General features: G+C 42.6%; 3 protein-coding genes across 9 annotated transcripts in view; 1 reads left to right on the top strand and 2 right to left on the bottom strand.

Annotated features, from left to right (window-relative positions):
• Positions 1 to 69: 69 nt before the first annotated feature.
• On the bottom strand, positions 70 to 9,372 carry si:ch211-244b2.3 (WWE domain-containing protein). Its single transcript, XM_021576957.3, has 13 exons — positions 9,106 to 9,372; positions 8,866 to 8,897; positions 8,524 to 8,590; positions 8,287 to 8,419; positions 7,864 to 8,008; positions 7,605 to 7,725; positions 6,888 to 6,975; positions 2,084 to 2,195; positions 1,832 to 1,937; positions 1,674 to 1,752; positions 1,391 to 1,460; positions 1,161 to 1,275; positions 70 to 769 (listed from the first exon to the last, which is right to left on the bottom strand). Coding segments are annotated over exons 1-13 (1,128 nt in total). The 5' UTR covers positions 9,107 to 9,372; the 3' UTR covers positions 70 to 710.
• A 9,447-nt stretch (positions 9,373 to 18,819) lies between these two features.
• On the top strand, positions 18,820 to 23,233 carry LOC110499895 (uncharacterized). Its single transcript, XM_021576953.3, has 4 exons — positions 18,820 to 20,192; positions 20,454 to 20,547; positions 20,692 to 20,779; positions 21,853 to 23,233. The coding sequence occupies exons 1-4, from the start codon at positions 19,988 to 19,990 to the stop codon at positions 22,465 to 22,467; spliced, it is 1,002 nt and encodes a 333-aa protein (XP_021432628.3). The 5' UTR covers positions 18,820 to 19,987; the 3' UTR covers positions 22,468 to 23,233.
• LOC110499894 (epiphycan) overlaps positions 22,746 to 23,877 on the bottom strand; it is a 27,736-nt gene continuing 26,604 nt past the window's right edge. For all 7 annotated transcript variants that reach the window (XM_090213673.1, XM_090213671.1, XM_090213668.1 and 4 more), the window contains one exon: positions 22,746 to 23,741. In XM_090213673.1, the coding sequence (XP_090069799.1) occupies positions 23,571 to 23,741 (171 nt within the window). In that variant the 3' untranslated portion in view covers positions 22,746 to 23,570. The remainder of the gene's footprint in view (positions 23,742 to 23,877) is intronic.

The following is a 23,877-nucleotide window of genomic DNA, read 5'->3' as shown; positions in this document are numbered from 1 at the left end:
ATTTGAGTCTGAGCCAGAGATTTGAAGAGTAACTTTGAGTTCTGGAATAAGATGGCCTCAATCAGTAGATACTTGAAAATCACCTTTTATTCAAACTAAAGACAATGAGAAAATGTACATGCTAGAACATGCTCAAAAGGCTTGTTCCTTTTGTACCATTGGCAGTGAGAGGGTTCTTTCTACAGATCACATTTAAAAAAGTATTGTGCAGATTGTCAGAAGCTACTTTTCTAATAACAGTATTGGTTTTTAAGTATATGCACAATGTCGAAAAAATAACAGGAAATACATGAATACATATGTAAACAAGTTTCATTTTTAGGAAGAAGTAGAATGGAAGGGGTTCCATCTCAATACCGGACAGTGACTTCATCTTCACTGTGCACATGAAGAAATGGAGATGAGGAAGCCACTTTAGACAATTGAGATGCACCCAGGGTACAGTGGAGGCTGGTGGGAGGAGCTATAGGAGGAAGTGCTCATTGTAATGGCTGGTGGGAGGAGCTATAGCAGGACGGGCTCATTGTAATGGCTGGAATGGAATAAAAGAAACGGAGTAAAACGTTTCCATGTGTTTGTGTTTGATACCGTTCCATTTATTCCATTCCAGCCATTATAATGAGCCTGTCCTCCTATAGCTCCTCCCACCAGCCTCCACTGCCAGGGTATTGCACTTCGCCCCTGACAGAGGACAGTGTCGTGGGCAGTGATTAGTTCAGGCGTCGAACAGATCGGGTGGTCTGAGTGGACAGGTTTCTTTGGGTCAGGGCTGCGAAAGACAAATCAAACAACTGTTAGGTCATGACAATAATGTTCTCCAACACAGGACACGCTTGGCTTGGAGTTTGGATTCATCAAATCAATTCCTCAACCTTCAACCAACCGCTATCCTTCACCCGTTAGGCACTTGTCAAACTCATTCCACGGAGGGCCGAGTTTCGGCGGGTTTTCGATCCTCCCTTATACTTGACTGATAAATGAAGGTCATTGATTAGAAAGGAACTCCCCTCACCTGGTGGTTTAGGTCTTAATTACAAGGAAAAAACAGCTGACACTAGGCCCTCTAGTGAATGAGTTTGACAAGTGCCTAACTGAAGTTTGACAAGTTCCATGAATTCCCCCTGCTATAGGCACTTGTTCTGAGAAGATGACATATTTACCTGAGAAGTCCAGTTGATAGCTGAATCTCCTGGTAGTGAAGTTCATAGTTCCATTTGGGTTCTGCTGGTACTGGGCTTCAATGTCCTGGCTGGATACACTGCAGGTGTCGCTCCTCTACAGGATTAAGTCAACACACACACGCTGCTTGGTCATGTGTTTTTAATGTAGTAATATGAAGACTACTCTTATGGAGTCTGATGAGAGAGAGCAGTAAAACGGTTCATCTTACTTTGGCAAAGTCTTTCCAGCTTCCGTCCACGTCTTGAAACTGCCAACGGGACCGTAAACCCAATCCTCCACTGAGAGGACAGGAATTAGACATAGTTTTTCATTATTTGTCACATTGTACAGTTGTTACACATGGGTTTTCTCTAGCAGGTCAGAAAGGCCTTGACTTATGGCCAGGACATCTTCCTGACTACATGAGCAGACCAGGAAAAACTCTTGGCCCTAACCTAGACTTTGGTCAGTAAAACTCCTTGCTCTAGGTTCCCAGCCTGTATTGTCCATACCTGCTTGTTTGTTGAGCTTCACATTGAGTTCTCCTCACAATTCTTTTGGTCCCGATGCGAACGTTGGTCTGACACATGCCTGGAAGAGACACAGAAAACTTCAGGACTGTTCCTAGACAGGTCACGTTATGGTACACCAGTATTTAAGTCAGTCGGACCTGAGAAGTCGAGGGTGTAGGAATATCTCCCAGCTTTGAAGCGTATCTGTCCCTTAGGGTTCTTCTGGTAGCGTCTCTCAATCCCAGCACTCCCCAGTGAGCAACTCTGGAAATAGCCACATATTATGTGCTGCTATACCATGACTGTCTCCCTCCCCCTTTCTCACCTTAATGAGGGCATATACAATATACAATCTGTCATGTAGTGTGCTCTTTGCAAGGGTTCAAGGAATAAAATAATGTCCCACTCACTGGAGTCTGGTATTCTATCCACACTCCCTCCTCGCCCATGAATTCCCAGGTGTAGCCAGCAGAGGGAGGTGGTGAGGCAATTACGGTGGGGGCTGATTGGGCAATGGATACGCTGCAAAGAAATAGTGAATTTACACTTCAGTGTTGCTGTGACAAGAAACTAGGTGTGAAACTACAGATGATCACACTTGCATATGTCAGGAAAGTATGTAAAGTTATCTTGACACTGAGTTGAGGTCAAAGGGGAAACCAATCACACTAGAGAGAAGCTGCAATATTTTGTTATAAATAATGTATATTTAATGCTATTATTATGTTGTGGCTGTTTTGTTTTGGTGTTTGTAACTTTGTCTGTATAGATTTGATGAATATTTCTATTGAATAACACCTACAAGATTCCTGTAGGCCAGTTTGTATACAGAAAGGCTGCGCTCCAGGCTGACTACATTGCAGACGGCGGCCAGATCTCACAACGCCTGGATAGGTTTAAATAATCAGCTAGACACATCATATAATACAGCTGCCTGAGTGCTCAGTCGATGATGCAATACAACGAAGGCAGTGAAGTTGACCTGGAACTTACCCATTCAAATAACTTTGAATAACCAACACACAGGTTAAATTAATGAGGCAGGCGCCTAACGGTGTATATAGATGAGGCAGCATAATAAATACTCTTCACCGTAGGTCCTAGGGGAAGAGCCTAGGGGCCAAAATACCTAATGTTCACTGTAGGTCCTAGGGGAAGAGGCTAGGGGCCAAAATACCTGCAATTACAGGCAACATTCGCACTGAGCTAAAGGGTAGAGCTGCCGCTTTCAAGGTGCGGGACTCTAACCCGGAAGCTTATAAGAAATCCCGCTATACCCTGCGACAAACCATCAAACAGGCAAAGCGTCAATGCTGGGCTAAGACTGAATCATACTACACCGGCTCCGATGCTCGTCGGATGTGGCAGGGCTTGCAAACTATTACAGACTACAAAGGGAAGCACAGCCGCGAGCTACCCAGTGACATGAGCCTACCAGACGAGCTAAATCACACTTCGAAGGCAAGCAACACTGAGGCATGCATGAGAGCATCAGCTGTTCCGGACGACTGTGTGATCATGCTCTCCGTAGCCGACGTGAGTAAGACCTTTAAACAGGTCAACATACACAAGGCTGCGGGGCCAGACGGATTACCAGGACGTGTGCTTCGGGCATGTGCTGACCAACTGGCAGGTGTCTTCACTGACATTTTCAACATGTCCCTGATTGAGTCTGTAATACCAACATGCTTTAAGCAGACCACCATAGTCCCTGTGCCCAAGAACGCAAAGGCAACCTGCCTCAATGACTACAGACCCGTAGCACTCACGTCTGTAGCCTTGAAATGCTTTGAAAGGCTGGTAATGGCTCACATCAACAACCTTATCCCAGAAATCGTAGACCCACTCCAATTTGCATACCGCCCAAACAGATCCACAGATGATGCAATCTCTATTGCACTTCACACTGCCCTTTCCCACCTGGACAAAAGGAACACATACAGTGCCTTGCGAAAGTATTCGGCCCCCTTGAACTTTGCGACCTTTTGCCACATTTCAGGCTTCAAACATAAAGATATAAAACTGTATTTTTTTGTGAAGAATCAACAACAAGTGGGACACAATCATGATTCCCCAACGACATTTATTGGATATTTCAAACTTTTTTAACAAATCAAAAACTGAAAAATTGGGCGTGCAAAATTATTCAGCCCCTTTACTTTCAGTGCAGCAAACTCTCTACAGAAGTTCAGTGAGGATCTCTGAATGATCCAATGTTGACCTAAATGACTAATGATGATAAATACAATCCACCTGTGTGTAATCAAGTCTCCGTATAAATGCACCTGCACTGTGATAGTCTCAGAGGTCCGTTAAAAGCGCAGAGAGCATCATGAAGAACAAGGAACACACCAGGCAGGTCCGCGATACTTTTGTGAAGAAGTTTAAAGCCGGATTTGGATACAAAAAGATTTCCCAAGCTTTAAACATCCCAAGGAGCACTGTGCAAGCGATAATATTGAAATGGAAGGAGTATCAGACCACTGCAAATCTACCAAGACCTGGCCGTCCCTCTAAACTTTCAGCTCATACAAGGAGAAGACTGATCAGAGATGCAGCCAAGAGGCCCGTGATCACTCTGGATGAACTGCAGAGATCTACAGCTGAGGTGGGAGACTCTGTCCATAGGACAACAATCAGTTGTATATTGCACAAATCTGGCCTTTATGGAAGAGTGGCAAGAAGAAAGCCATTTCTTAAAGATATCCATAAAAAGTGTTGTTTAAAGTTTGCCACAAGCCACCTGGGAGACACACCAAACATGTGGAAGAAGGTGCTCTGGTCAGATGAAACCAAAATTGAACTTTTTGGCAACAGTGCAAAACGTTATGTTTGGCGTAAAAGCAACATAGCACATCACCCTGAACACACCATCTCCACTGTCAAACATGGTGGTGGCAGCATCATGGTTTGGGCCTGCTTTTCTTCAGCAGGGACAGGGAAGATGGTTAAAATTGATGGGAAGATGGATGGAGACAAATACAGGACCATTCTGGAAGAAAACCTGATGGAGTCTGCAAAAGACCTGAGACTGGGACGGAGATTTGTCTTCCAACAATTTGTCTTCCAACAAGACAATGGTCCAAAACATAAAGCAAAATCTACAATGGAATGGTTCAAAAACAAACATATCCAGGTGTTAGAATGGCCAAGTCAAAGTCCAGACCTGAATCCAATCGAGAATCTGTGGAAAGAACTGAAAACTGCTGTTCACAAATGCTCTCCATCCAACCTCACTGAGCTCGAGCTGTTTTGCAAGGAGGAATGGGAAAAAATTTCAGTCTCTCGATGTTCAAAACTGATAGAGACGTACCCCAAGCGACTTACAGCTGTAATCGCAGCAAAAGGTGGCGCTACAAAGTATTAACTTAAGGGGGCTGAATAATTTTGCACGCCCAATTTTTCAGTTTTTGATTTGTTAAAAAAGTTTGAAATATCCAATAAATGTCGTTCCACTTCATGATTGTGTCCCACTTGTTGTTGATTCTTCACAAAAAAATAGTTTTATATCTTTATGTTTGAAGCCTGAAATGTGGCAAAAGTTCGCAAAGTTCAAGGGGGCCGAATATTTTCGCAAGGCACTGTATGTGAGAATGCTATTCATTGACTACAGCCCAGCGTTCAACATCATAGTACCCTCAAAGCTCATCACTAAGCTAAGGAACCTGGGACTAAACACCTCCCTCTGCAACTGGATCCTGGACTTCCTGACGGGTCGCCCCCGGGTGGTGAGTGTAGGTAGCAACACATCTGCCACACTGATCCTCAACACTGGAGCTCTCCAGGGGTGCGTGCTCAGTCCCCTCCTGTACTCCCTGTTCACCCACGACTGCATGGCCAGGCACGAGTCCAAGACCATCATTATGTTTGCAGATGACACAACAATGGTAGGCCTGATCACCGACAACGACGAGACAGCCTATAGGGAGGAGGTCAGAGACCTGGCCGGGTGGTGCCAGAATAACAACCTATCCCTCAATGTAACCAAGACTAAGGAGATGATTGTGGACTACAGCAAAAGGAGCACCGAGCACGTCCCCATTCTCATCGACAGGGCTGTAGTGGAGCAGGTTGAGAACTTCAAATTTCTTGGTGTCCACATCAACAACAAACTAGAATGGTCCAAACACACCAAGACAGTCGTGAAGAGGGCATGACAAAGCCTATTCCCTATCAGGAAACTAAAAAGATTTGGCATGGGTCCTGAGATCCTCAAAAGGTTCTACAGCTGCAACATTCAGAGCATCCTAACCGGTTGCATCACTGCCTGGTACGGCAATTGCTTGGCACTTCAGAGGGTAGTGCGTACAGCCCAGTAAATCACTGGGGCTAAGCTGCCTGCCATCCAGGACCTCTACACCAGGTGGTGTCAGAGGAAGGCCCAAAAATTGTCAAAGACCCCAGCCACCCCAGTCATAGACTGTTCTCTCTACTACCGCATGGAAAGCGGTACCGGAGTGCCAGGTCTAGGACAAAAAGGCTTCTCAACAGTTTTTACCCCCAAGCCATAAGACTTCTGAACATGTAACCAATGGTTACCCAGACTATTTGCATTGTGTGCCCCCCCGAACCCCTCTTTTACGCTGCTGCTACTCTCTGTTTATCTTACATGCATAGTCACATTAAATATACATCCATGTACATACTACCTCAATTGGCCCGACCAAACAGTGGTCTCGCACATTGGCTAACCGGGCTATCTGCATTGTGTCCCACCTCCCACCAACCCCTCCTTTTACGCTACTGCTACTCTCTGTTTATCATATATGCATAGTCACTTTAACCATACCTACATGTACATACTACCTCAATATGCCTGACTAACCGGCGTCTGTATATAGTCTTGCTACTCTTATTTTCAAATGTATTTTTACTGTTGTTTTATTTCTTTATTTACCTACACACACACACACACACACACACCTTTTTTTCCTCACTATTGGTTAGAGCCTGTAAGTAAGCAGTTCACTGTAAGGTGTTGTTGTACCTGTTGTATTCAGTGCACGTGACAAATAAACTTTGATTTGATTTGAAGAGGCTAGGGGCCAAATGACCTGCTGTTCACCGTAGGCCCTTTCCTAGGGGAAGAGACCAGGGGTCTAAATGGAATAAGGCTGTGGATGAAACCTCATACCTGCTGTTCACCGTAGGCCCTTTCCTAGGGGAAGAGACCAGGGGTCTAAATGGAATAAGGCTGTGGATGAAACCTCATACCTGCCATTCCCTGAGACGATGGAGTTGAACTTTGGACGCCGCCGGACGTTTCTCTGTACCCGGGTGGCTGAATTGGTCTGTGTCATAGCTGAAGAAGACATACATATGCTAAGAGAAAGCTTTGTATTGTACGGGAAAATGCTGTCTAGCAGGATATGCAAAGTGTTGTCAATTGTTCTACAACAACAAAAAAGAAGCTTAAAGCGGCTATCAGTTGAACTAAGCTCATAAGGCTTGCTTAGGCATAAGTTATATTCTTCAAGAGTCAATAGGTACATATCATTAAGTTCAAAAAGTGATGTAGCAACTGATCAATTCAATCCATAGTGCAGAAGACCTGCCTTGTAGCGCAGTTGACATTTAAAGGTCATTTACAATTGAGCCAAAATATGCAGCGTCTACGTGAATGCAGTCTCCGCAAACGTGGTCACATTGCCTTTACATGTCAATTGTGCTAAGCACAGATCTTCCACCCTATGGATTGAATCAAACCCCAAGTGCCAGATCTCAACCCCGGTGTTGCCTCTTTATGCTACTGGCTACTTTCTGTGTCACATCACACTGTATGTGGTGGGATGAGGGGTAAAACAGTCTATAATTGGGAGGGATTATATGAATTTACAATAAGAAACACTTGTTTGGTTGTTTTTCCGCTGCACGTTTCGAAACGTTTTGCTACAGCATGACCTAATGAATACGGCCCTGTGTGGAGTCTACCTGTGAAGTCTAACGTGTAGCTGGTGCTCCCCACAGTGAAGTGGAAGGTCCCCTGAGGTCTGAGGATGTACTGTCGTTCCACATCACCACTACTGACTGAGGACGAGGCCTGACCTGGACCCTGGGGTCGGGAGAGGGGGGTGGGGAGCAGAAAGAGAGAGAGAGAAATGAAATATGCAGGGAGATTTTCAGTTTTTATTTAATTCCAATTTAAAACGTTGTATTATATGACCATTTGGGAACTTTCAGATTCACTCACCAAAGAACCGTATTCACGCCATATCAGATCGTCTTTGAAATACCACCCGATGTCTTCATTTTGACCCTGAGGTAGGAACGTGAGTCGCCGTACACCCATGGCAGCATTTTGAGCCTCAATCTGATCAAAATCTATATAGACCTGCCTAGAATACACAGAGCAGAAAGGCTACACACACAATCCACCTGTTTGTTCAAAAACAGTCAGAACTTAGGTTACTGAACTATTGTATAACATATAACAAATACATAATCAGATCCGAGGTTTGAGTCTTAATTCTCTAAAAATGCTTCCTCTCCTGTTCACCTCCTAGAACCAATATTATCTATCAAGGAAAGGGGACAGGGAATGAACACTATTCAAGACTATTGGGATGCAACTTGTATAATAGAAATTGCTACTAAACGTCTACTGTACACTGACCCCATGTGTGATGGGTAGATGTTCATTCCTTTGGCCCCAGGCTGGCAGTAGTGGGTCTCGATCACATGGTCATTGCCAATACTAAGCCATTTCTGTCCTTCATACAGCTGCCACTCAAAGTGGCTCCCCCTGGCTGTCGAAATAGAAATAGCTATAGCAATTGTGCATCATCTGTTGAAGTTAACCCCTTTGCACTGATCTAAGGTCAGTTTATGTAGTTATTTCCCTTTAACTTACCCGAGGCAGACTGACTAGAAGTGCTTTGCTCATAGTTCTCTTCCTCCTCCTCCTCTTCCTCATTTTCCTTCAACAAGGATTAGACCGGTAATAAACAAGTCTGAAACTATTTACTATAAATAATGTACATCTACAGAATGATATACCGGCAGGTCTATGGGCTCTTATTCGTTGTTAAATACTTGATTTTCTGCTATGGCAGATTTATTGCTCAAGTAGTCAGCTGTGACATCAGCATTAGGCATTTGACAATAAAATGTTTTGTTGGTGTGTTATTGACAATAGTTTATGCAAACAATAATGCAACTGAGAAATGTTGACCTGTAATGCTCGTAAACTTACCAGATAACTATTGCCAAACCCACGTAATGACACTGTAAATAACAGATATAAAACGTAATCATTATAACAAAGTTAAAAATAATCTAGGCAATGACGAGCCGACTTGCTTGCTTTAGTACAAAAAACCTCCCAAAATATTAAATGCGTATTAAATCATGTATAGAAAAGTTATTTGAAAGGCAAGTTATTTAAATATAAATATAATAGTCAAATGGTTGTATATTAAAAAAAACGTCTTACTTTTAGTTGATAATATAGAGTGAAAATTTCATTCGTCTTTACACATCAGTCAAGACTTTATTTTGTATTGCTTTCACTTTCATTTCTTGGGCATGACGGGCGCGGCTCTGTTTCGCATAAAACATAACCTTTCAGATTGGAGAAAGAAAAATAAAGATGAACAAAGGGTTGGTGAAACGCAGAGTTAGTAGAACCAAGAACAATCATGGAAACTACCAGAACACAAAATAAAAGCATTCAAACATTTCCGATTTTATTCCAGTTTTTAATCAAAACCTTATTTCATGGAAACATACACTGTTTTTTGTCTTTATTAATTGTGTACAGTAACAATACGGCAGTTTAAGCTTTCAATCATATTAAGGTACCTAGGACAAGCGTCAGACCCTTTTTTAGGAACATTTTAACGCAGTGTTATTCCAACATTGTTACTACCACATTACTGTAGATTGTATTGCATTGATTTTCATAAAACATAATCAATTCATCATTGCTAAAAGTCAAACTGTTCTTAACAGAATTAGTTTACTCGCAGTTCTTCTGAGAATGTAATGCAGCAATAAAAATGTAACTCATCTAGGTGTAAAGTACAAGGCAGTCAGTGGGCTGTTTATTCTGAACAGCCATGTTAGAAATGAACACCAGCTACATGAACAATGATGTGTATATACATAATTGGCTATGACCCTTGATTCAAATAAATGATTCAATTAAAATATTAAGGCTTATTTAACGAGGTTTCGAACAAGGTTTCGAACTTATTTTTCGAGGTTTGGAACAGTTACCTGATCATGGCCGTCTGCTACAGAATTCCTCATACATGTATACCCTACAAAGGCAAAGTGCAATATCTGCTTAAAATAATTAACAGCAAAATCTGACTTCAAAGTCTTTTTCTGTCCAGACACACAGCAATTTCTGGTACTTCATGATATATTCTGATTGACTGGGTTGTTCTCGTCAGGAAACGAAATGCCTTATTATCTATATTCTGATTGACTGGGTTGTTCTCGTCAGGAAACGAAATGCCTTATCTATATTCTGATTGGCTGGGTTGTTCTCGTCAGGAAACGAAATGCCTTATTATCTATATTCTGATTGACTGGGTTGTTCTCGTCAGGAAACGAAATGCCTTATTATCTATATTCTGATTGACTGGGTTGTTCTCGTCAGGAAACGAAATGCCTCATTATCTATATTCTGATTGACTGGGTTGTTCTCGTCAGGAAACGAAATGCCTTATTATCTATATTCTGATTGGCTGGGTTGTTCTCGTCAGGAAACGAAATGCCATATTATCACATATTACACCAGGCCATTACAACAGATCAAATATTTCTTACCAAATTTGCAGATAATGCACGTTGCTTTTGCGGGGCAACAACAACAAAACACACACAGAAAAAGGTAAACAGTTTGTTATTGTGCATGTTGTTTCATACACAGTGTGTACAGGAGTATATCCAATATCTGTAGTCCTTTTCTGCAATAGGCATGTATTTCGTTAGTGATCTAATGGCAGGTTCTTGCATGTAAATCATAGCAACCCAACAATTCTACGTCCCCTAAAATAAACAGCAATGATGATGTCGGAGTGTTGCGTTGTTCTTCATGCTCTTTAGACACGCCTGATGTTGCGGGTCGCCCTTGTAGACTGGTTGGTTTGCTTCATGGCTGCAAAAGACAGAGACATTTAGAGAATGCTTCAGACAAGGCCTAAATACACATTGTCATTCCTTTTCTAGAAAATCGAACTATAAGAATAATGACCTTCAAAAGAGATCCCACTGAAGTTCTCTCTCCTCTAACATGAGTTACACATCATCTGCAAGGCTATCATCATCTTGAGGCCTCCTACCTGAGAAGTCCAGCTTGTAGGCCTGTCCGTTGACAGTGAAGGACATGGATCCATTGAAGTCCTGCTGGTACTGGTCTTCAATGTCAGCACTGTCTTTGAAGGTGTGCCATCGCCCACTTTTCCCCCCAAACTACCACTCTGGAGATTCACTCTGGCCCGCTGGAGACATCTTCACTCTATGGAAAGCAGACGTCACTCGACCAATTCTGTTCAATCAGAGAGACCGATTTCGTTTATCTCAAGTAAAATATCAATACATTCAAATCAGCACATTCAAATAATGAGGGTTTTATCTATGGCACAGTCGATGTCTTCTCCTAAAGGGGCAATCCGTTCGATTGTGTTTGAACTTACAGATCCGCTTTGAGGGGGTTGGTACTTTGGACGACGGACAACTTTCCTCTTCCTCTTGCCGCTCACCTGTCTCCTTTCTGACAAACACATAATGAACAGAGAAATGAATAAGCAACACAGAAAATGTTTATTCACATACTTTCACTTTCCCAGTTACGTTGAGTCTTTCTGTTTTGAGTGAGTCACAGACATGAGTGAGTCACAGACTGGCAACTGCTTGGCAACGACCAGTGAAGGACATGGATCCATTAGCACGTACGGCCCAGTACATGCAGGAGCTCTATAACAGGCGGTGTATATATGTGTATTTATATATATACAGTTGAAGTTGGAAGTTTACATTACACTTAGGTTGGAGTCATTAAAACTATTTTTTTAACCACTCCACAAACTTCTTGTTAACAAACTATAGTTTTGGCAAGTCGGTTCGAACTTCTACTTTGTGCATGACACAATTAATTTTTCCAACAATTGTTTACAGACAGATTATTTCACTTAAAATTCACTGTATCACAATTCCAGTGGGTCAGAAGTTTACATACATTTAGTTGACTGTGCTTTTAAACAGCTTGAAAAATTACAGAAAATCATGTCATGGCTTTAGAAGCTTCTGATAGGCTAATTAACATAATTTGAGTCAATTGGAGGTTTACCTGTGGATGTATTTCAAAGCCTACCTTCAAACTCAGTGCCTCTTTGCTTGCCATCATGGGAAAATCAAAAGAAATCAGCCAAGACCTCAGAAAACAAATTGTAGACCTCCACAAGTCTGGTACATCCTTGGGAGCAATTTCCAAATGCCTGAAGGTATCACGTTCATCTGTACAAACAATAGTACTGAAGTATAAACACCATGGGACCACGCAGCCGTCATACCGCTCAGGAAGGAGACGCGCTCTGTCTCCTAGAGATGAACTTACTTTTGTGTGAAAAGTGCAAATCAATCCCAGAACAACAGCAAAGGACCTTGTGAAGATGCTGGAGGAAACGGGTACTAAAGTATCTATATCCACATTAAAACGAGTCCTATGTCGACATAACCTGAAAGGCCGCTCAGTAAGAAAGAAGCCACTGCTCCAAAACCGGCATAAAAAAAGCCAGACTATGGTTTGCTACTGCACATGGGGACAAAGATTATACTTTTTGGAGAAATGTCCTCTGGTCTGATGAAACAAAAATAGAACTGTTTGGCCATAATGACCATCGTTATGTTTGGAGGAAAAAGAGGGAAGCTTGCAAGCCAAAGAACACCATACCAACAGTGAAGCACGGGGGTGGCAGCATCATGTTGTGGGGGTGCTTTGCTGCAGGATGGACTGGTGTACTTCACAAAATAGATGGCATCATGAGACAGGGTAATTATGTGGATATATTGAAGCAACATCTCAAGACATCAGTCAGGATGTTAAAGCTTGGTTGCAAATAGGTCTTCCAAATGGACAATGACCCCAAGCATACTTCCAAAGTTGTGGCGAAATGGCTTAAGGACAACAAAATCAAGGTATTGGAGTGGCCATAACAAAGCCCTGGCCTCAATCCTATAGAAAGTTTGTGGGCAGAACTGAAAAATCTTGTGCGAGCAAGGAGGCCTAAATTCACCCAACTTATTGTGGGAAGCTTGTGGAAGGCTAACCGAAACGTTTGACCAAAGTTAAACAATTGAAAGGCAATGCTACCAAATACTAATTGAGTGCATGTAAACTTCTGACCCACTGGGAATGTGATGAAAGAAATAAAAGCTGAAATAAATCATTCTCGCAACTATTATTCTGACATTTCACATTCTTAAAATGATCCTAACTGACCTAAGACAGTGAATTTTTACTAGGATTGAATGTCAGGAATTGGGAAAACTGAGTTTAAATGTATTTGGCTAAGGTGTATGTAAACTTCCGACTTCAACTGTAAAAACTGTATAGCCGCGTTATTGTTATTTTATTGTGTTACTATTTCCTTTTTTTCTTTAGCAAATGTTTCTTACTTTTTAACTCTGCATTGTTGAGAAAGTGCTCTTAAGTAAGTATTTCACGGTAAAGTCTATACCAGTTGTATTTGGCGCATGTGACAAATAAAATGTGATTTGATTGATTTGACATTAAAGTTTTAATGTCAATATAAGTGTTTGTCTAAGGTTTCTTTCAATCTGACTCACGTCTGAAACGGATCTCGAAGATATTGGAACCGATGACTGAATTGAAATAGAATAGACCTTAACCCTGGCATGTTCCTAAGTTCAGCTTCTAAAGATAACGGTACACTTGGGGTTGTTGCCTGGTGTTCTGCTGTACTTTTTCTCCATATTTGGTCCAGCCTTTGCTAGTTGAGTAGAACCAGATCCACTCTGTCTGCTGACCATCCAAGCGCCTCACCCTAGATTCTTCTTACCGCGGACTCTCATCGCCTTGAAATCAATACTCACTGCTCTACAGAGAGAGAGAGAGAGAGAAAAGTTACCAAAAGTATTCGTTCAAAGTCCTTGAAAGAATTTTGATCAGTCAACCAAACCATATTAAGTAATCAGAACAACAGTTTTCAGCTGTACTAACATAATTGCAAAATAGTTTTTTAATGATCAATTAGCCTTTTAAAATTATAAACTTGGATTAGCTAACACAACGTGTCATTGGAACACAGTAGTGATGGTTGCTGATAGTGGACCTGTTTGCCTATGTAGATATTCAATTTAAAAAATCAGCCGTTTCCAGATACAATAGTCATTTACAACATTATCAATGTCTACACTGTATTTCTGATCAATTTGATGTTATTTTAATGGACATAAAATGTGCTTTTCTTTCAAAAACATGGACATTTCTAAGTGTCTCCAAACTTTTGAACGGTAGCATACAGTGGGGCAAAAAAGTATTTAGTCAGCCACCAATTGTGTAAGTTCTCCCACTTAAAAAGATGAGAGTGGCCTGTAATTTTCATCATAGGTACACTTCAACTATGACAGACAAAATTAAGAAAAAAAATCCAGAAAATCACATTGTAGGATTTTTCATGAATTTATTTCCAAATTATGGTGGAAAATAAGTATTTGGTCACCTACAAACAAGCAAGATTTCTGGCTCTCACAGACCTTCTTCTTTAAGAGGCTCCTCTGTCCTCCACTCGTTACCTGTATTAATGGCACCTGTTTGAACTTGTTATCAGTATAAAAGACACCTGTCCACAACCTCAAACAGTCACACTCCAAACTCCACTATGGCCAAGACCAAAGAGCTGTCAAAGGACACCAGAAACAAAATTGTAGACCTGCACCAGGCTGGGAAGACTGAATCTGCAATAGGTAAGCAGCTTGGTTTGAAGAAATCAACTGTGGGAGCAATTATTAGGAAATGGAAGACATACACGACCACTGATAATCTCCATCGATCTGGGGCTCCACGCAAAATCTCACCCCGTGGGATCAAAATGATCACAAGAACGGTGAGCAAAAATCCCAGAACCACACAGGGGGACCTAGTGAATGACCTGCAGAGAGCTGGGACCAAAGTAACAAAGCCTACCATCAGTAACACACTACGCCGCCAGGGACTCAAATCCTGCAGTGCCAGATGTGTCCCCCTGCTTAAGCCAGTACATGTCCAGGCCCGTCTGAAGTTTGCTAGAGAGCATTTGGATGATCCAGAAGAACATTGGGAGAATGTCATATGGTCAGATGAAACCAAAATATAACTTTTTGGTAAAAACTCAACTCGTCGTGTTTGGAGGACAAAGAATTCTGAGTTGCATCCAAAGAACACCATACCTACTGTGAAGCATGGGGGTGGAAACATCATGCTTTGCGGCTGTTTTTCTGCAAAGGGACCAGGACGACTGATCCGTGTAAAGGAAAGAATGAATGGGGCCATGTATCGTGAGATTTTGAGTGAAAAAATCCTTCCATCAGCAAGGGCATTGAAGATGAAACGTGGCTGGGTCTTTCAGCATGACAATGATCCCAAACACACCGCCCGGGCAACGAAGGAGTGGTTTCGTAAGAAGCATTTCAAGGTCCTGGAGTGGCCTAGCCAGTCTCCAGATCTCAACCCCATAGAAAATCTTTGGAGGGAGTTGAAAGTCCGTGTTGCCCAGCAACAGCCCCAAAACATCACTGCTCTAGAGGAGATCTGCATGGAGGAATGGGCCAAAATACCAGCAACAGTGTGTGAAAACCTTGTGAAGACTTACAGAAAACGTTTGACTTCTGTCATTGCCAACAAAGGGTATATAACAAAGTATTGAGATAAACTTTTTTGCCCCACTGTAGGTCTGTAGCAGTTTGGGTCTAGAGTCTCACCCCCTTTAAAGAGGGGGATGACCGCGGCAGCTTTCCAATCTTTGGGAATCTCAGATGATACGAAAGAGAGGTTGAACAGGCTAGTAATAGGGGTTGCAATTTCGGCAGATCATTTTAGAAAGAGAGGGTCCAGATTGTCTAGCCCGGCTGATTTGTAGGGGTCCAGATTTTGCAGCTCTTTCGGAACTCAAGGTACTAAACGATATCATCACCGCCATCGATAAAAGACAGTACTGTGCAGCAGTCTTCATCGACCTGGCCTAGGCTTTCGACTCTGTCAATCACCATTTTCTTATCGGCAGACTCAATAGCCTTGGCTTCTCAAATGACTGCCTCACCTGGTTCACCAACTACTTTGCAGACAGAGTTCAGTGTGTCAAATCAGAGGGCCTGTTGTCCGGACCTCTGGCAGCCTCTATGGGAGTACCACAGGGTTCAATTCTTGGGCCAACTCTTTTCTCTGTATATATCAATGATGTCGCTCTTGCTGCGGGTGATTCCCTGATCCACCTCTACGCAGATGACACCATGCTGTATACATCTGGCCCTTCCTTGGACACTGTGTTAACTAACCTCCAAACGAGCTTCAATGCCATACAACACTCCTTCCGTGGCCTCCAACTGCTCTTAAACGCTAGTAAAACCAAATGCATGCTTTTCAACCGTTCACTGCCCGCACCCGCCCACCCGACTAGCATCACTACCCTGGACGGTTCTGACCTAGAATATGTGGACAACTACAAATATCTAAGTGTCTGGCTAGACTGTAAACCCTCCTTCCAGACTCATATTAAACATCTCCAATCGAAAATCAAATTTAGAATCGGCTTTCTATTTCGCAACAAAGCCTCCTTCACTCACGCCACCAAACTTACCCTAGTAAAACTGACTATCCTACCGATCCTCGACTTCGGCGATGTCATCTACAAAATAGCTTCCAATACTCTACTCAGAAAACTGGATGCAGTCTATCACAGTGCCATTTGTTTTGTTACCAAATCCCCTTATACCACCCACCACTGTGACCTGTATTCTCTAGTTGGCTGGCCCTCGCTACATATTCGTTGCCAGACCCACTGGTTCCAGGTCATCTATAAGTCTATGCAAGGTAAAGCTCTGCCTTATCTCAGCTCACTGGTCACGATAACAACATCCACCCGTAGCACACGCTCCAGCAGGTATATCTCACTGGTCATCCCCAAAGCCAACACCTCATTTGGCTGCCTTTCCTTTCAGTTCTCTGCTGCCAGTGACTGGAACAAATTGCAAAGATCGCTGAAGCTGGAGACTTATATTTCCATCACTAACTTTAAACATCAGCTATCTGAGAAGCTAACCAATCGCTGCACCTGTACATAGTCCATCTGTAAATAGCCCACCCAATCTACCTACCTCCTCCCCATATTGTTTAAAAAAAACTTTTCTGCTCTTTTGCACACCAGTATCTCTACTTGCACATCATCATCTGCTCATTTATCACTCCAGTGTTAATCTGCTAAATTGTAATTACTTCGCTACTATGGCCTATTTATTGCCTACCTCCTCTCGCCACTTGCACACACTGTATATAGACTTTCTTTTTTTCTATTGTGTTATTGACTGTACGCTTGTTTATTACATGTGTAACTGTGTTGTTTGTGTCGCACTGCTTTGCTTTATCTTGGCCAGGTCGCAGTTGTAAATGAGAACTTGTTCTCAACTAGCTTACCTGGTTAAATAAAGGTGGGAAAAATAAATAAATATATATATATAAAATTTTTTTTTTATATTCCACACTATGCCTTTTATGTCCCATGGTCCCTCAACTTCAGACTCTTTTGAACTCTTCATCTTATCTCTGTAAACCCATTCTACCTATGCTGCTTCCTTCACTCGTTCTTCTCCTGATTTGAAACATATAGACTCAGGTTAAAAGTGTTGTGTTGCACTGTTGTACTTTTTCAATGAAAAGTCCTTATTTCCTAAAATATTTGTGGTACTTACTCAAAACTAAATGAGAAGTCACACCAACATTTAAAAAAAAGATACGATAACAAATGAACTTTTGTCCCAGCATGCTCTACTGCAGGTACATTTTTTCAGGGGGGAATTGATTTTAATATCTGTGTTTTTGCATGCACATTGAGTAATTGATTAAATGTTATGTTACACAAAGATAAACATGTTTTTTCTAAACTAATCAAATAATTACATTTTTGCACCCATTACTGAAATGGTTGTTCCAGTTTAAATGGCTTAGATAGTTTCATTTAAATGTTCTTAACCCTGGCAGTCATTATGAATACAGGTTGTGGGTGAATTCAAATTTCAACTGTTGGATAGCCTAACACTGGCTAGATTCCAACTGGTATTACGTATCACCATGCAAGCCAGTGTAATGTGATTTACAGTTAGGCTTGCAACATTCTGGTACAGTTCTCACATTTTCCAGAAGTCCTGGTTGGAAGATTACTGGAAAAATGTTTGTGAAAGTCTGGAATTTTGCAACCCTACTTGCAGGCCTGTAAAACTATGAGTTTCAGGCCACTGTTTAAGGACTTATGATAAGGTATACTGTATGTAATGGTTCATTTATAATGATACTCTTCACCTAGGAACTCAGCAACATCAGCACAAGAACTGTTCATCGGGAGCCACACACAAGCCTAAGATCACCAAGTGCAATGCCAAGCATCGGCTGGAGTGGTGTAAAGCTCACCGCCATTGGACTCTGGAGCAGTGGAAATGTGTTCTCTGGAGGGATTCACCATCTGGCAGTCCGACTGGGTATGGCCAGTGTGTTATATCTGGAGTACTTCTCCTGTCCTATTCGGTGTCCTGTGTGAATCTAAGTGTGCGTTCTCTAATTCTTTCTTTCTCTCTCTCGGAGGACCTGAGCCCTAGGACCATGCCCCAGGACTACCTGACATGACGACTCCTTGCTGTCCCCAGTCCACCTGACCGTGCTGCTGCTCCAGTTTCAACTGTTCTGCCTTATTATTATTCGACCATGCTGGTCATTTATGAACATTTGAACATCTTGGCCATGTTCTGTTATAATCTCCACCCGGCACAGCCAGAAGAGGACTGGCCACCCCACATAGCCTGGTTCCTCTCTAGGTTTCTTCCTAGGTTTTGGACTTTCTAGGGAGTTTTTCCTAGCCACCGTGCTTCTACACCTGCATTGCTTGCTGTTTGGGGTTTTAGGCTGGGTTTCTGTACAGCACTTTGAGATATCAGCTGATGTACGAAGGGCTATATAAATACATTTGATTTGATTAGATGCCAGGAGAATGCTACCCCAATGCATAGCGCCAACTCAAAAGTTTGGTGGAGGAGGAATGATGGTCTTGGGCTGTTTTTCATGGTTTGGGTTAGACCCCTTAGTTCCAGTGAAGGAACATCTTAACACTACAGCTTACAATGACATTCTAGACAATTCTGTGCATCCAACTTTGTGGCAACGGGGAAGTCCCTTTCCTGTTACAGCATGACAACGCCCCCATGCACAAAGTGAAGCAACAACACAACACAAATAAAAAAAGGAGTGCAAGCCTTTATCGTTGGCTTTTCTACAGAAACTCCCCCCTCATACTCATCTGCAGGTCGAGCATTTGTTTGCCTATATCTCTGTGTGTATACAAAACAGTAGGAACACCTGCTCTTTCCATGACAGACTGACCAGGTTGAAGCTATGATCCCTTATTGATATATTTTCTGTTTGTCAAAGACTCCAGTCACCCAAGTCATAGGCGGTTTTCTCTGTTACTGCACAGCAAGCGGTACCGGAGCTCCAAGTCTAGCACCAAAAGGCTCCTTAACCGCTGCTACTCCCAAGCCGTAAGACTGCTGAACAATTAATCAAATGGCCACCAGACTATTACATTGACCCCCCCCCCCCCCCCCCCCACCCATTTGTTTTGTACAATGCTGATACTAGCTGTTTATTATCTAGGAATTGTCACTTCACCCTTACCTACATGTACAAATGACCTCTAACCTGTACCCCTGCACACTGACTCGGTACCCCCTGTATATAGTCTCGTTATTGTTATGTTACTTTTTTAAATGATTTTTACTTCAGTTTATTTGGTAAATATTTTCTTAACTCATCTTGAACTGGACTGCTGGTTAAGGGCTTGTAAGCAAGCATTTCGCGGTAAGGTCTACACTTGTTGTTTTCGGCGCATGTGACAAATAAGGTTTGATTTGATATGTGTAGAACACAGAATTCGTCCTGAATATGTACCTGAGCCGCTAGCTAGACTGTGACCCGCTGCATATCTTACAGCTTTAGTAATCAAACGTTCTGATGTAGGCAGTGGCACTTGCGAATGTGATGTGAGGAATGGTAGTATGTGGTACGTGTGCACAGTCTGAACTGTGGGTGGAAGCAATATGCCTAGATGCGACTAGTCTGCGTCCGGAAACCAACACGAAGAAGAAGAGACGAAGGGCGGAAGAGACGAAGTGCACTCCGTTGTGGTCCCTTCGCAGTGCTAGCTAACATGGATGCTACAATGGAAAACATCGAACACACGCTACCGCTATACTCTAATAATGCAAAAAAGAAAAGTAAAAAGAAAGTGAATTCAGAATACACATACAAATGTAAGTAGTCAATTTATCCTTTATGTGTTTATTTAGGACTGCAAATGAAGTAAGGAACTCCGAGCTAGTTAGCAAGAAAGCTAGCTAACGTTACCTACAAAGGGGACATCATGGCGCCTTGTCTCGAATACTTGTTCGAGCAGATGCGTGCGTAGACATCAGACGGTGCGATCCACATTTGTCCTATTAGTCAAAGTGTGAATTATTTAATTTCAATTACATTGTGCATGTAGTGATTTAAAACATATTTATTTATTTCAGTGTCTGAATATGAAACAATGGACTTTGTGAAATTGCGCGTATCAAATCGCTACATGTTTACGGGGAGGAGAAATGCCTCTCGACTGGCCTGGAGGTGAGTTCAGATACTTACCCGAGATCCTCCCAGTACACGTTTTGTTATATACGTTTTTTTCATTTTACCTGTCATGGAGACGAGTCAATGTGTATGTTTTGAAGTCGAAATGATCATTGTGTACCTTTTTTGTTGTTGTTGCAGGGCCATCCTCAAACACATGGGCTTGCAGGGGAAGATGACGGCCAGTCAGGCAATGAAAAAATGGGAAAATCTGAAGAAGAGATACAAGGTAGCAATTGCATGCTACATACACTACATATCCAAAAGTATGTGGACACCTGCTTGTCGAACATCTCATTCCAAAATCATGGGTATTAATATGGAGTTGGTCTTCCCTTTGCTGCTATAACAGCCTCCAGTAGTGATAAGATTACCCTTCACTGGAACTAAGCGGCTAAGCCCGAACCATAAAAAACAGCGCCAGACCATTATTCCTGCTCCACCAAACTTTATAGTTGGAACTATGTATTTGGGCAGGATGCGTTCTCCTGGCATCCACCAAACCTGTCTGCCTGCCAGATGGTGAAGCGGGATTAATCTCTCCGGAGAACGCATTTCCACTGCTCCAGAGTCCAATGACCGCAAGCTTTACACAACTTCAGTTGATGCTTGACATTGCGCATGGTGATCTTAGGCTAGTGTGTGGCTGCTTGGCCATGGAAACCCATTTCATGAAACTCCCTACAAACAGTTCTTGTGCTGACATTGCTTCCAGAGGCATTTTGGAACGCTGTAGTGAGTGTCACAACCGAGGATAGGCGATTTTTACATGATACGTGTTTCAGCACTCGACGGTCCTGTTCTGTGAGCTTGTGTGGCCTGCCACTTCGCGGCTTAGCCGTTGTTGCTCCTAGATGTTTCCATTTCACAGTAGCAGCACTTACAGTTGACCAGGGCAAAACTTTGACGAACTGACTTGTTGGAAAGGTGGCATCCTATGACAGTGCCACGTTGAAAGTCACTGAGCTCTTCTGTAAGGCCATTCTACTACCAATGTTTGTCTATGGAGATTGCATGGCTGTGTGCTTGATTTTATACACGTCAGCAACAGGTGTGGCTGAAATGGCAGAATCTGCTAATTTGAAGGCGTGTCCACATACTTTTGGCCACACGGTGTACCTCAGGATGGAAACACCTGAAATTGACCCTTTAATAGGCATCCTTGTAAAGTTCTAAATAACCCTGCCCTAGAGACATCCTGTGCCTACTACTTTGTCCAAGCCTAACGTCTACTCAACTATTCATCAAATCCTTCATTATCCGACTAGCTACTAATACTGTTTATCCTTCATTTGGGGACAGGAGCTGAAGTACCCTCCCCCAGGGGTGCAGGTGTTCCCCCACAGTTGGCGTTGGTACGATCTGATGAGTGACGCAATGGAGGGGCGTCTGGCAGGCTCAGCCCCCATCATCGGCCCACTCCCCCCGGGCACTAGCGACAGTGATTTTCTCCCTGATGCCCGGCCCAGGAAGAGATCCATGATTGGCGGAATAGGGGTGATGGGGATGCACTGCGACCTGGACGAGATGGACACCGAGAGGGCGACGCTGGAGACCGAACGGGCGGCATTGGAGGGCGAGCGAGAGGTGATGGGAAGAGAGCGGATGGCGCTGGAGAGAGAGCAAGCAGGGCTGGAACGAGAGATGGCCAACCTGGACCGGGAGCGTGCCCAACTGGAGAGGGAGAAGGCAGCGGTGGAGAGGGAGAGGGGGCTGATAGAGAAGGAGAAAGCGCAGGTGGCCAGGGATCGGCTGGCTGTGGACAGAGACAGAGTTCTACTGGCGGAGGGTAGAGCAGCGGAGGAGAACGGTGCGGAAGGACAAAGCTGTAAAACAGGAGGACAGAGGGTCGTTGGGTCGTTGGAAAGAACCGAGAGATTCCTCAAGATGTTTGAAAAGTTGGTTGAACGTATGTGAAGAACAATTACATGTTTGTTTACACTAGACTAGACTATTCAATTGGAAAGTAATTGGATATAATTTGTATTGGTTTTATTTTCTATGAATGTACAAAGTTTTCAATGACAAATCCTTTTTGTATTGCTGTTCAGAGATGCCTGTATGCCTATTGTTATCTGGGCTAGAAGTATTTGAACATGGAACTGCCTAAACAGTTGTACTCAATCAGTTCATTCAAAATCACTTTGCAGCTACACACCTTACCGGTCAATTCTCAATTAAAATGTTAAGCCAGGTCATCAAAACAACTTTATTCAATTGTGGTATTTCCATACAAAGCACACAATAGCAGGCTGTTTCTTCTTGTTAACCCCATCCACACCCAACAACCCCCCCCCCCCCTCCCCCTTGGTCATACAATAGTCTTGATCTTTATTGATATAGACTATTGTGGTCATAACAAGAACTTTGAAATGTAATATGCCAAATATTGCAGTTCATGTAAAAAAAAAAAGTTCAGAATATATTTTTATATTACAGTACAGACTTTACAAATGCTTGTTTAATTGCTTCTTTTATTGCATTGGTATTCAATTTAGCGTTCCAGTAAGCTTCAATTAGTTTATGCTAGTATAATTGTTTTTTTAAATAGTGTTAGATTTCTGTAATATAATTTTTTTTCCTTTACAAAAACATATTTAAACAATATTACTGGTTGTCGTTGCCAGTCAGGAACAGACATGAAACAATGTTCGATTGTTGGATCAATAAAATGTCACATTTTCATTGTCTTTTTGTTTGCTTCAAGTTGCTGAACAGTTTGGCTTTTGACAAAAAGATATCTGGTGTGTATTTGTGTGTGTGTGTGTGTAGGAATGAGAGATACGCACCATCTCTCTCACTGTGTGTTATGTATGCGATCAACAACTGATCAGACTTAAATTAGGGAAGGTAGGTAGAGTGTTCTGGTGTTTACTGTATGTGCAGATTGCAAATGAACTGATAGACTGGACAACTTTTAGGATCTGTCCAGTAGGTAAGTGTGTGTATGGTATGTACATATGTCTCGTAGACAATGAGTTGAGCTGTGTAAAGATGCGTGTGTATTGATCAGTGTGTGGTTAGATGTGGGCTCCGATGGGGACGCGGGGCAGACACACATAGGCCTGTGGGGTCCTGCTGAGGTTGATGGGGTTGCCGTCCAGGCGAATGTCCTCCAGTGCGTTCCTGATGTAGTTGAAGTCTTTCAGGTTGCAGAACGTGTCCTCGTGTATCATCTGAATGTTGTTGCGCTGGGAAACAAGACATTGGAAGTCTAAGAAAACACTCTGAAACAACACATTCATTAATCTGGGGCCTTAAAAAACAATGCAAGACCATCTAATGCTAGTTTGAGATTCTGCACAGGTCTGACACAGTGCTGGAGAA

The sequence above is a fragment of the Oncorhynchus mykiss genome, chromosome 21, assembly GCF_057628025.1.
Source record: "Oncorhynchus mykiss isolate SJ-2025 chromosome 21, ASM5762802v1, whole genome shotgun sequence".
NCBI lineage: Eukaryota > Metazoa > Chordata > Actinopteri > Salmoniformes > Salmonidae > Oncorhynchus > Oncorhynchus mykiss.
This window is presented reverse-complemented; position numbering and strand designations above follow the sequence as displayed.

Excerpts from the sequence above, each read along its gene's own strand:
- si:ch211-244b2.3 (XM_021576957.3), bottom strand. Across the intron at positions 8,591-8,865 it reads GGTTTGGCAATAGTTATCTG|GAAAATGAGGAAGAGGAGGA; the intron begins GTAAGTTTACGA and ends TCCTTGTTGAAG. Across the intron at positions 1,938-2,083 it reads GGATAGAATACCAGACTCCA|AGTTGCTCACTGGGGAGTGC; the intron begins GTGAGTGGGACA and ends GGCTATTTCCAG.
- LOC110499895 (XM_021576953.3), top strand. The coding sequence starts at position 19,988 with ATGCGACTAGTCTGCGTCCGGAAACCAACACGAAGAAGAAGAGACGAA. Across the intron at positions 20,548-20,691 it reads GCCTCTCGACTGGCCTGGAG|GGCCATCCTCAAACACATGG; the intron begins GTGAGTTCAGAT and ends TTGTTGTTGCAG. Across the intron at positions 20,780-21,852 it reads ATCTGAAGAAGAGATACAAG|GAGCTGAAGTACCCTCCCCC; the intron begins GTAGCAATTGCA and ends ATTTGGGGACAG.